Source organism: Monodon monoceros, unplaced genomic scaffold (genome assembly GCF_005190385.1).
Source record: "Monodon monoceros isolate NGI ecotype Baffin Bay Population unplaced genomic scaffold, NGI_Narwhal_1 Super_Scaffold_8, whole genome shotgun sequence".
Lineage (NCBI taxonomy): Eukaryota > Metazoa > Chordata > Mammalia > Artiodactyla > Monodontidae > Monodon > Monodon monoceros.
The window spans coordinates 29,462,191-29,475,268 of record NW_021703785.1 but is presented as its reverse complement, the minus strand read 5'-3'; the positions used below and the strand labels follow the sequence as shown (position 1 = coordinate 29,475,268).

At 41.2% G+C, this 13,078-nt stretch overlaps 1 protein-coding gene across 1 annotated transcript; it reads left to right on the top strand.

The window, feature by feature from the left end:
* Window positions 1-10,072: 10,072 nt before the first annotated feature.
* LOC114888288 (WD repeat and SOCS box-containing protein 1-like) lies at window positions 10,073-11,500 on the top strand. Its single transcript, XM_029210364.1, is given in 3 exon segments — window positions 10,073-10,111; window position 10,439; window positions 10,481-11,500. Coding segments are annotated over 3 exon segments (828 nt in total). The 3' UTR covers window positions 11,269-11,500.
* Window positions 11,501-13,078: the final 1,578 nt, after the last annotated feature.

Here is a 13,078-nt window from a genome sequence, read left to right as displayed (position 1 = left end):
CTAGTTAACATTGGCTTGTGAATTTTTCCATGTTCTTAAAACCATTTCTATATATTTTTATTAATGGTTGCGTAATGCTCCATTGTTTGGTGCTGTTAATACTTACCTGATAGTTCCTCTACTGTGTGCATCTCACTTGTTTCTAATATTTAACACTTTTTTTAAACAAATAGATTTTATTCTCTTTAAAGTGATATAACAGCTACTTTTATTTTTTCCCCATTATTTTTATTTTTTATTGGAGTAAAATTGCTTTCCAATGTTGTGTTAGTTTCTGCTGTACAATGAAGTGAGTCAGCTATATGTATACCTGTATACCCTCCCTCTTGGACCTCCCTCCCCCCTCCCCCCCATCTAGGTCACCACAGAGCACCGAGCTGAGCTCCCTGTGATATCTATAACATGGTTATATATACTATATGTATGCATATATTTCTAGTATAAAGTCTGTGATGGACTCTCCGTGACCATATCTATTTCTTTATATTACTTTCATAGACATGAGATTATTGGCTCAGAGGTTATGCATCTTAAGGCTGTCACGATGCATATTGCCACCGTGGTTTCCAGAAAGATGCTACTAACTTAGACTCCCACTAGCACCACACAGGAATTTCCGTTGCCTTGTTCTCTGACATATAGTAGCCCTCAGTATGCAGTAGCTGGATAAATTAATAAATAAACTACTGCTTCAATTTCTGTCTTGTTAATTCTACTTGTTCCTACCTCTAGTACAAACTTTATTTCTTACCTCACAGTTTTAGTTTTCTCATCCAACATCTTTACTGATCAGTACTCCTTTTCATCTAAATCCTGTGTCTTTTCATCTTAACCTTGTATACTGTTTTTCTTCTTCTCTGTACATTCTTATGACGTTTTTCCTCATCTCTCATATTATCTTTTTAAGTGATAATAATTTTGTTAGTACAAGTTGTTAGGACAGCTTTCAGAGATTTTCTTCTGAGACACCGGTGTTATAGCACCTTTGTATATGCCCATGAGAATCTGTAACTTCATTTAGGAACAAGGAAAGATTCAGTCATTCAGCATTCTTTATTCAAGCGGTATGCGCCAGGCATAGTTTTAGGCACTGTAGATAGTGCAATGAAGAAATACAAAGTCTTGTCTCTGTCTGGGCTTAGATTTCCAGTTGGGGGAGACAGTGATAAACTCAATAAAATGTAACATGCATGTGGAGATAAGGGTGTTGAAGCACAAAAGAGCAGGGCGAGGAGGCTCCATGAGTGTTGGAAGTGAAAGTTCCGTGGTGCCTTTTTATATGGGTTGTAGAGACATCCTCTCTGATATTTGAGCCAAAGCCTGAAGGATTGAGGGAGCAGACCTTACAGATATCTGAGGGGAATGCATTCCGGATATAGAGAATAGCAAGTTCAAGTGTCCTGAGGCAGGAGAATATTCGGTGTGCTCAGGAAGCGACCATGTGGTTAGGACGGATCCAGTGAGAGTGATGTGAGCAAGGAGGTATGGGCAGGAAGACGCAGGTCTGCTGAGCAGGACAGAGACATTGGAGGGTTGAGCTGAGGAGTGAAATGAACTGACTTATGTTTTAAAATGACTGAAGACCACCACATAAACAATAGGTTGCAGAAGAGTAAAGGTAAAAGCAGGGAGGCGAGTTCGGAATCTATTGAAATTCTCCAGGCGAAAGATGTCCTCTTCAGCAGGGCGGGAGCAGGGGAGGTGATGAGGAAGGAGGTGACAGATTACACAGTGTGCATATGTGTCTCGAAGATGAAGTGACAGAATTTGGTGATGGGTTGGATGTAGCCTAAGAGGAAGGGAAGAGTCCAAGTCTCAAGTGTTGTCTTAAGGAGCTGAACATGGAACCACCACTTTCTAAAATGGATAAGGTGGTAGGTGGAGCCCAGTTGGGGTTGGTGGGGCAGGGAGATCAGGGTTTGGATTTTAAACATGGTGAGGTCTGAACAGTATTAGATAAACTAAATGACAGTGTCGAGTGGGCAGCTGGCCGTACAAATCTGGAGTTCAAGGCAGAAGTCCAGGCTGGGGACGTAAGTGTAGGGTCATCAGTATATGGATGGAATTTAAGCTGAGAATCAAGAGGACATCACCTGGATTCTGACTGTAATTAGAGCAAAGAATATCGCAGAAGGGCCAATTCCTGGGGTCCTCCAGCATTGGAGATCAGAGATGCAGAGGCAGGAGAAGAACCCACCCACTGGGGTTCTGGAAATCAAGTCAACAGCATATTTCAAGGCGGAAGGGACCTGCTGTGTCAAAGGCTACCCAGTGATGCAGTAAGATGAGAACCCAGTCGATGACTGGAGATCATGTACATTTTGGTGTTGGTGGATTGACCACCTCAGATGTTCAGTTGGGGGGTCTTTCACGTACACAGCACCCAGCCCAATTTCCAGTGCCTAGCAACCTCTGAATGTCCTGATGTGTTGTCTATTTACCCAGTGAGATGAACTGAGGGAGAGCTTGGAAAGCCATCTCCAGGCCGCGTTCTGTCCGTACCACCCGCCCCGCGCCCATGATATATTAGGAATCAGAGCTGCACTTCCCAGTGTGCTGTGAGTGAGTTCCCTTGACACGTGTGCTGCTTCCCCTTCACCACTTGCCCTGTAGTTTTGGGGGACTCTCAGAATGTCCTGGAAACAGAGGTACTGGGGTTAGAGTGCACTGGCTGCTTCCAGAGGCAGAGACAGCCAGCTGGGTTCTGTTCTGCCATGTTCTGAGACGCAAACTTTGCGTCTCTCGGCTGAGGCCCCGGACTTGGTCGCTCTGCCTTACTTCAAGCTACAGACAAGCTTTGGTCCTTAAATTATGATTCACAGTTGAGTTTCACGGTAGTTGATTGAAATTCTGTACCCTCCCACCCCCGGAGTCTAGCATTGCCAGTGGTAGATCTCAGTGTTAAGGCTTTTCATCACTTTCAACGTCTCCATGTACGCTTTGTGGGAAGCAGGGAGAGGCCAAGTCAGAAATTGCCATCTAGGTGCCATATATTTTTTTAATTAATTAATTTTTGGCTGCATTGGGTCTTCATTGCTGCGCACAGGCTTTCTCTAGTTATGGTGAGCGGGGGCTACTCTTCTTTGTGGTGTGCGTGCTTCTCATTATGGTGGCTTCTCGTTGCGGAGCACGGGCTCTAGGTGCACCGGCTTCAGTAGTTGTGGCACGCCGGCTCAGTAGTTGTGGCTCGCGGGCTCTGGAGCGCAGGTTCAGTAGCTGTGGCGCATGGGCGTAGTTGCTCCGCAGCACATGGGATCTTCCTGGACCAGGGCTCGAACCCGTGTCCCCTGCATTGGCAGGCAGATTCTTAACCACTGTGCCACCAGGGAAGTCCTAGATGCCATATTAAGACATAAGAAAGTTCTACGTTTTAAAATTTCGTAAATATTCTTTAAAGTTACCCTTTATAATCTTGACTTAAAGAGGCAGTATGTACATGTGTATTCTCTAGCCTTTCATTTGTTTTGTTTACACATGAGAATTATCTGTGTGTGTATGGGGAGGAATAATCAGAGTGCTGGGTCCATTGGGAATCTTTACAAGAGGCAGGAATCAAAAAATATCACCGTCATTTCTGCTGGCACACTTCCTGCTTCCTCCTACTTGAATTGAGCTTAGCAATTGAGTAGCCAAGAGAAGAGCTCTCTGTCCTCTGTGTTCGTGGGAGAACGACATGGGGGGAGAAGATGGCACATGGCCTGTGGACAGGCAGCTTCATAAGACAAGGCCAAGGAAGGATTGAGGGGCCAGGCCATTTGTGAGTGGCTAATTCTAACATCCAGTCTGTCCCAAAGAGGTAGTGGGGAGGAGTGAGTGAGTGAGAGGAGTAGAAGGAAGGGATGATTTCTTCAATATTTTTGAGAAATCAAAAGTTTTTATTTTATGGGTAGGCATGACTGGTAGAGGAGGGAAGAGGATGCTTTTATCCCCTGTAGTCATTAAAACCCGGAGCCTCTGCAGTGCTAGATTCAGAAAGGAAAGTAGCATGAAAATTAAATTTGTTCTATTCAAGAATGTAATCTAGGCATTTTATTCAATACTTAATTTTCATTTCTATCACGGTGTGAGAAGTAGCAAAAAAAAAAAAAAAAAAAGAAAGAAAGAAACTAGCTGGGTTCCAAGGAATAGGCCTGGAATAAAAACTACTGCCTGATTGTTAGTTGAGAGACATCTCTAATAGTGTATATGCCAGGGCTGGGAGTTTACTCATTTTATTTACTTCTCTAACATCAATCCTTGCAATCTGGAAGAGGTGTTAAGGTATGCTAATGCAAGTCCCAGTTTATACCAGTAAAAATGGCATAAAAAGAATTTGAACTGTTTGTAGTGAGGTGGATGGACCTAGAGTCTGTCATACAGAGTGAAGTAAGTCAGAAAGAGAAAAACAAATACCATCTGCTAACACGTATATATGGAATCTAAAAAAAAAAGCGGTTCTAATGAACCTAGGAGCAAGACAGGAATAAAGATGCAGATGTAGAGAATGGGCTTGAGGACACGGGGAGGGGGAAGGGTAAGCTGGGACGAAGTGAGAGAGTGGCATGGACATATATACACTACCAAATGTAAAATAGACAGCTAGTGGGAAGCAGCCGCGTAACACAGGGAGATCAGCTCGGTGATTTGTGACCACCTAGAGGGGTGGGATAGGGAGGGTGGGAGGGAGATGCAAGAGGGAGGAGATATGGGGATATATGTATACATATAGCTGAATCACTTTGTTATACAGCAGAAACTAATGCAATATTGTGAAGCAATTATACTCCAATAAAGACGTTAAAAAATGGCATTTAAAAACCCTAGTATGTGTTTAAAATCCTTGTGTACAGGACAGGAAAAAAGCAATTTTCAGATTAATGTCATAAAACATGGAGGGAATATTTGATGAATACAAAGCAATCCTTATTCTCATGGAGGGGAAAGGCACATACCCAAAGGATTCTAGTGCCTGGTAGAAAAGACCAGGGCTATGAGAGAAATCCAGTGTGTGAGAATCCATGAGACATTTACATTTACATTTACTCAGTTGTGAAGCAACTTCACAGCCAAGTTGATATTTGAACTACATCTTTAAGAGCAGACGTAATCTTAGCAGATAGAGCATGCAGAAGGAACAAAATACCATTTCTGAGTTGGGATCAAATTCCCAGAGGTGCCTCCCTTACGTTGTATTCGATCAAAAGCATACACACTTGGGCCTCTTTCGCAGAGGAATGAGGAGATCCCTAGATACACTATGTGGAATCATGTCTCCATGAAGTGATGAAGATCTGACGTAGGGTGGTGAGACCGCAAAAAGGAATAAGTCAATGGATGAGAGATCATGACTCAAAGACATGACACGACCTAAAGAGAAGCAAAAGAATAACTGTAGGACCCCAAGCCTGGGTAGTGTAGAGACTGATATTGTTGAAAAAGGAAATGAGTTCTGTTTTGGACATGCCACAGGGTTGACATACATGGAGAAGAAGTAGGTGAAGGTATCTGGAAATAGGGGTTTGGGTTTAACTAGAAAGAAATGACATCCGTTAAAGTTGGTTCGTTTGCAAGCTCAAATTGACTTAGATATAAGTTTATTTCCTCACCTGAGAGAAAGTCGAGAAGGCCGGTTCATCCAGCAGTTTAATAATGTCATCAAAGACCCATATCATTCATCTCAGGCTGTTTGGCCATCACAACGCTGGCTGCTCCTAAGGCTGCTAATTACCACGGTTGCAAGATGGCAGACAGGCTCCATGCTTCTTTTTTCATATTCACTGGAAGAGATGCTGAGCCCTCATTGCTCTTCAGCGTATAAGGGACCTTTCCCAGAAGCCATTAGCCAAACTTCTGTCTTCTCATAGGCCAGCCTTGGGTTATTTGCCCAGTTTTGAACCAGGGGTCCCTCTTAAGTGAGAATCACCTGGTGATGCTATTGCTGACTGATGGGAGTTTGGTGGATTAAATGTGGGGGGTTAACCACAACATTTACCATAGTTAGCCTTTATGAATTCTCTTAAAAATTGCGTACTTGTATCGATATGATGTGAGACCCTGTCTTTCAAAATTAGAACCTTGTAAGTCTGCGATTTTCTTAAGGAACAATATAGAGAGCACAGGGGAGAGGACAAGAATATTTCCTCTGTCGTACCCACCGAGGACCATGTGAGAGAGTACTTGAGAAAATTTGTTCTGTTCAAGCAATCATGAAGAGATCATGGTGGTGATGAGGTGAAAAATCGGTAACCTGGATAATTTGTAAATACTTGTGAATATGAATATAAAGTGTGAAAAATAGTCTCATACTTTTTCAGTTTTTTTCTGTAAAAATTCATGAAAGGGAATGGTGGGTTCAATGCTCATCTTCTTATGATTAAAGTTTAAACTTAAGATTGTGGGTTTTAGGTACTGTAATCCCATGAGATCATTTAATACATTTAGGTGACCCAGTAATTCTCTTGATGACGATTCTGTGTGAAGCTCTTTAATGCTTACACTGTAAAGATCCTCAAAGCTCGTCATGGAGAGTATTTTTCAACACCAGTTTTATAACACAATCCTGTGAAAGATTATCAAAACTCCTTGCTGTTAAAATTAGATTGGGAAAAATAGGATTTATTGAAAATTCCATAGGAGAGACCTATTAGAATCAGGAAAAGGATGGAGCAGTGCTTTCTAGGTTACATCCAGGCTTTTAACTTACATATTTTTGTGTGCTACTTGCTGTTACTTAAATTTTTTTTTGTATTTTTGATAGCTAAACTGCTTTATTAGATCTGTAATGAATTCAGTGTCACAGACCTGCATGGGAAGCATTGGTCTGCCTGTTGCCATTTCAGGCTAAATAGAGAGTTCTTCTTACATTTGTCAGAAGCTCATTTGCCCTTTCAACCTGTTCTACGGCAGCAGGAAAACATCCATCACAGGTGGCCAAGAGAGCTCCTGGGTCAAGCTTGCAAGTCCTCTGTGTTCTTAAATCCATTTCTACCTCCAAATCAAGCTTGCAAGTCCTCTGTGTTCTTAAATCCATTTCTACCTCCAAATCAGACTAGCTTCCTGGGAGCCCTTAGTCGTAAAATACTGACTTTGTGTCAGTTTCAAGTTCGGATGTATAATGAGGTTTAGGATATCCATGTTGGCTTCTTTCTGAATACATTTAAGTTCTAGGGTCAGGAATATAGCTCACAGCTGAAGAGGAGGCCAATGGAAGTGCAGAGAGAAGCCAAGAAAGAGCCTCTCCCATGACCTGAGTTTACATTAACAAGTCTTTATTGAGTATTCATTGTGTGCCAGGTGTATTAGGGACACGGTACAAGTGTGGTATTTTCATATTATAAAATAACTATGAATTCAGCTATGAAAATTAACATTTTTATAATTAAAATTATTTACAAACAATTTTATAGTCAAAATTAATATATACTTAGAGCCCCATTCCACCTGAAGGCGAGAAAACTCAAATCTAATCTTGCCCATTTCTTCTCTCCAGCTTTTTCAGATTTAAGTCCAATCAAATCAGGATATTCCCTAACCCCTCTTCTGCCCCACAGTTGTTATCTGACCTTGGCTTGATTTACATGGTGACAGAGTCATGGCCCCGTGGTGGGCCTGTGGAAGCACCTTGTTCTATGCACCTAATTGCTATCCCAGTGATCACTGCAGCACCTAGCATCCTGTCTGGTCTTTCTACTTGGTTAACCCTCACGATGGCATCCACTTGGGTGTCAACTTTCCCATCTGATCCATGGCTTGAGGGACCATGCAGCATAGGTCATCCACTGTTCAGCTTCAGCCCTCACCCCTTCATCTCAGGCAGGTCATCTCTTTGGGTCAACAGGTCTGCTCTGTCAGCCAAAGGTCCTCTTTTCCCCTAGATCCTGAATCAAATCTGCAAAGTCCCTCTTTCACATAAGGAAACATACAGCTTCCAGGGATTAGGATGGGAACATTATTTGGCATACCACAGTCACTTTGATATTTACCAGCTAAAACCAGGAGTTAGTATTCTCCCCTTTTGCCACTATTTAAAAAGATCATTAGGATGATTCTGACTAAAAATGTTAAAGTTTTTTCTCAAATAATATTTATAAATGTGTGCTCATCACTAAAAGGTGTAATAAAATGACATTTGTCGTCTCAGTAGGCTTAATTTTCAGTGGGATAGTGGTGGTTCCAGTGACCTGTGCGTTGCCCGTTTTGCCTCATTTCTTTGGGAGCAGTCTCTACAACGATGGGCAAGATGATCCATTGTGCTGTATGAAGAACATATTAGAAAATGTATTTGTATGTGTTTTTATATTTGAAAAGAAACATTTTAAGCGTTTCTGGTATTTCGTAGAAGGGTTGACACAGACACGCTTGTCGTTATGGCTGTGTTAGTCACGTGTAGTGCAGAACGCATAGTGTAGTATGTAGATGTCCTGAGGGCTGAATGGGCACCCCACCCTGCAATGGTTTCTTCATTTGGCATGTTGTGATATATTACAATTTATTTATGTCATCACTTTGCAAGCAAGATTTTTAGAAACATGAGGAACACGAAGAAGAACATCTACAATTTTTCCAGTGATGCTTAAAGTCAAGTAAGATTTAATCTCTCCTTGACATACTACATACAGTAATAAATGTTTACAAGCATCTTTTGAGCTTACATAATATCAGATGCACATAACGGCAAATCCCCTTGCTCTTCTTACTGAGGTTAAAATGGCTGAAATAAAATACTGGAAATAACATGGAAACTGACACAAGTATATTCCTTTGTCAGCAAATATTGCTGGAAGAGGTACAGAAAACATCACTGAAGTAGAGAAGAAACAAGAATGAGAACAAATAATTCGGTGTGAGACGTTTGCTCCATAATACAGGTGTCTCCATCGTATCTCAGCTTATGGTATTTGCTAAATTGTTTCAATGATGAAATACAAAAAGAACTATTTATGAGCCATTAAAATGTTTTAGGAGACTGATACTCAACAGTAAGTTACTTCTTTATTAAAAACAAGGGACTTCCCTGGTGGCACAGTGGTTAAGAATCCGCCTGCCAATGCAGGAGACACGGGTTCGAGCCCTGGTCCGGGAAGATCCCACGTGCCGTGGAGCAACGAAGCCCGTGCGCCACAACTACTGAGCCTGCGCTCTAGAGCCCACGAGCCACAACTACTGAAGCCCGAGTGCCTAGAGCCGGTGCACCGCAACAAAGAGTAGTCCCTACTCGCCACAACTAGAGAAAGCCCACATGCAGTAACGAAGACACAATGCAGCCAAAAATAAATAAATAAAAATAAATAAATTTTAAAAATGTATGGTAAAACTGGGTACATTTACTCATTGATGGAATGACTATTTTGGAATAAAGAGATTCCAGAATATAGTTCCAGAGTCTCTATAATGTTACTATATTATTTTTAACTGCATAATTTATTGCAAGTTTTAGTCTCAAACTGTAGTCAGAAATTAGCAAATGTGGTTCATTTTATAAACAGGATTTTTTTTCAGCTTTATTGAGGTATAGTTGACGCATAAAATTGCCAGATATTTAAAGTATACAACGGGCTGATTTGATACACATGTACATTGTGAAAGGATTTCCCCCATGGAGCCAATTAACACCTCCATCACCTCACACAGTTATCCTTTTTATTTGGTGAGAACATTTAAGTTCTACTCTCTTAGCAAATCTCAACTATACAATACAGTGTTATCAACTATAGTCACTATATTATACATTAGATCCTCAGACCTTACTCATAATTGAAAATTTATACCCTTTTACCAACATCTCCCTATTTCCTCCACCCACAGCCCTGTGCAACCACTTTTCTACTCTTTAAAAACAGGATCTTGCTCCAGTGTCTCGTCTGCAGTCGGTTGTGTGGAGGGAAGCATCTTGGTCCGTAGGCGCGAGAAAGAGAACAGCATCTATTGTCTGTGTTTGACTCCGTAGTTTGGTCCTAGGCCTCCCGGAGCTTTCCCGGGGCGGTCGGCAGAAAACGCCGCGACCGCCCCGCCCCTCCCCTCCTTCCCCGGGACCGGAGGGACCCAGCCCGCGTCACGCCGCATCACGCCCCCGGAATCAGACGGTGCCCCATAGATGGCCAGCTTTCCCCCGATGGTCAACAAGTAAGAGATCGTGAGATCGTGTACTACAGGTGAACTCTTAGCTCCTGCAGCTCCTTTTGACAAGAAATGTGGTCGTGAAAATTGGACTGTTGCTTTTGCCTTAAGAACTTTCTCTTGCATGGCACCAAGAATATCACCAATTCAAGCAGTTTAAGATTGTCAAGACAAAACAGTGATGGTGGTCAAAAAAATAAGCCTCGTGAACATATTATAGACTGTGGCGATATAGTCTGGAGTCTTGCTTTTGGATCTTCAGTTCCAGAAAAACAGAGTCGCTGTGTAAACATAGAATGGCATCGATTCAAATTTGGACAAGATCAGCTACTCCTTGCCACAGGGTTAAACAATGGGTGTATCAAAGTATGGGATGTATATACAGGAAAACTCCTCCTTAACTTGGTAGGTCATACTGAAGTGGTCAGAGATTTAACTTTTGCTCCAGATGGGAGCTTGATCCTGGTGTCAGCTTCAAGAGACAAAACTCTGAGAGTGTGGGACCTGAAAGATGACGGAAACATGATGAAAGTATTGAGGGGCCATCAGAACTGGGTGTACAGCTGTGCATTCTCTCCTGACTCTTCTATGCTGTGTTCAGTGGGAGCCAGTAAAGCAGTTTTCCTTCGGAATATGGATAAATATACCATGATACAGAAACTAGAAGGACATCACCATGATGTTGTAGCTTGTGACTTTTCTCCTGATGGAGCATTACTGCCTATGGCCTCTTACGATACTCGAGTTTATATCTGGGAGCCACACACTGGAGACATTCTGATGGAATTTGGGCACCTGTTTTCCCCACCCACTCCAATATTTGCTGGAGGAGCAAATGACCGATGGGTACGGTCTGTCTCGTTTAGTCATGATGGACTGCATGTTGCAAGCCTTGCTGATGATAAAATGGTGAGGTTCTGGAGAATTGATGAGGATTATCCAGTACAAGTTACACCTTTGAGCAATGGTCTTTGCTGTGCCTTTTCTACTGAGGGCAGTGTTTTAGCTGCTGGGACACATGATGGAAGTGTGTATTTTGGGGCCACTCCAAGGCAAGTCCCTAGCCTTCAACATTTATGTCGCATACCAATCCGGAGAGTGATGCCCACCCAAGAAGTCCAGGAGCTGCCGATTCCTTCCAAAGTTTTAGAGTTCCTCTCCTACCGTGTTTAGAGGATGCTGTCTTCCCTAGTATTAGGGACTGACAACACACTTTACACAAACCTCAAGCTTTACTGACTTCAAGGTTTAGGAGATTTATTTAATTTGATACATTCTTGTATTGCATTTTCATCAGTTGAGCTTTTAAAGTATTATTTATAGACCTTAGGAGAAATATTTCTGAACATATCAAATGTAAATATTTTTCTAAAATGTAACTGTGAGAACATATACATACATGTATATATTTCGATATAAGCTGCTGTGTGTTGAATGGACCCTTTTGCTTTTCTAATTTTTAGTTCCAACATGTATACATTGCTTCAGTAGAGCCACAATATGTATCTTTGCTGTAAAGTGGAAGGAATTTTTTCATTCTGGGACACTGAGTTAGATGGTAAATACTGACTTAAGAAAGCTGAATGCCTCATAACAAAATGTGTATTTGGTTGGGGGGGTGGTCAGACAACTGACCTTCAAGTAAAACAGCTTTTGTCTAGGGAAGGATTTTGTTTTCCTTAGGAGTGGCAGCTGAGAGGTAGAATTTGAATGTGACATTATTAAATGAAAAATAGCCAGGATATAACCAGGAAAAAAGGGTGTCTTTTGTTTTTTTTTTTCCTAACTACTGCTGTGGGCCTTAATTTTGGAAAGCAGCTTGCTACTTTAACCCCTGTGGTATAAATAAAGTATTATAATAAATTTTAGTCAATTTGAAAAATCCGTCTACTGCATTATTGCTAAATATTTTGTTGTTTCTACTAAGGGACAATTATTTTACGACTGTAGTGGGTATTTTTGCTTTTTGTTTTTTACACATATCCTATGTTTCTGCAGGGGATAATATTGGTGACTTGCCAAAGAGAAGCAATACAATTAGTATATCTGTTTTTGCCTTCTGTTATTTATCTTACCTGCAGATATTAAGAATGTATGCATTATGTAAAATGCTTGATTATATATTTTTGTTGAGCTTTTTTTTTTTTTTTTTTTTTTGCGGTACGCGGGCCTCTCACTGCTGTGGCCTCTCCCGTTGCGGAGCACAGGCTCCGGACGCGCAGGCCCAGAGGCCATGGCTCACGGGCCCAGCCGCTCTGCGGCATGTGGGATCTTCCCGGACCGGGACACAAACCCGTGTCCTCTGCATTGGCAGGCGGACTCTCAACCACTGTGCCACCAGGGAAGCCCCTTGCTGAGCTTTTTAATTAAAGACTTGTAAAAAAAAAAAAAAAAAAACAGAACAAGATCTTTACTAGAATAAAATAACATTTTGTAATGAGATAGGGAATGACCACGAAAATATTTTTTTGCTACACTTGATGGCAACAACGTTTGATGGCTTTGTTTTCATTACTTTGGCGGTGGTTGAAGATATTCTGCAGATTTTCCTTTGCAAAAAAAAAAAAAAGGGGGGGGTTCAAATTTGTTGACCTTTTCCCAAGGTGGCTGCCTGTAGTTTTCCTAGTAGATATTTAAAATACAAAAACAAGCTTAATAATCTTCTTGTACAATAAAGGTGATAAAAACAAATACAATGCATAACCCCTTTTGAAAGAAACATATGCTATGAGAGAACAGTTTGAAAATTAAATGTGTAAAAAGTTTCCATTATTATATGGTTTTGTTGCAAAAAGAAACCCTAAATATTACACACATTTCTCATCAGAAACTAAAATGTTTAACAGTATTTTCAAGTGATATATTTTTAGCAGAATTTGAACCAATTTGTTTAAATATACACAAAAGGCAGAGGACTCAGTGAGTGGAAGTAGTGGGATGGAAATTAACTAGCTTATCTTTTTTTTTTTTTTTTTTTTTTTTT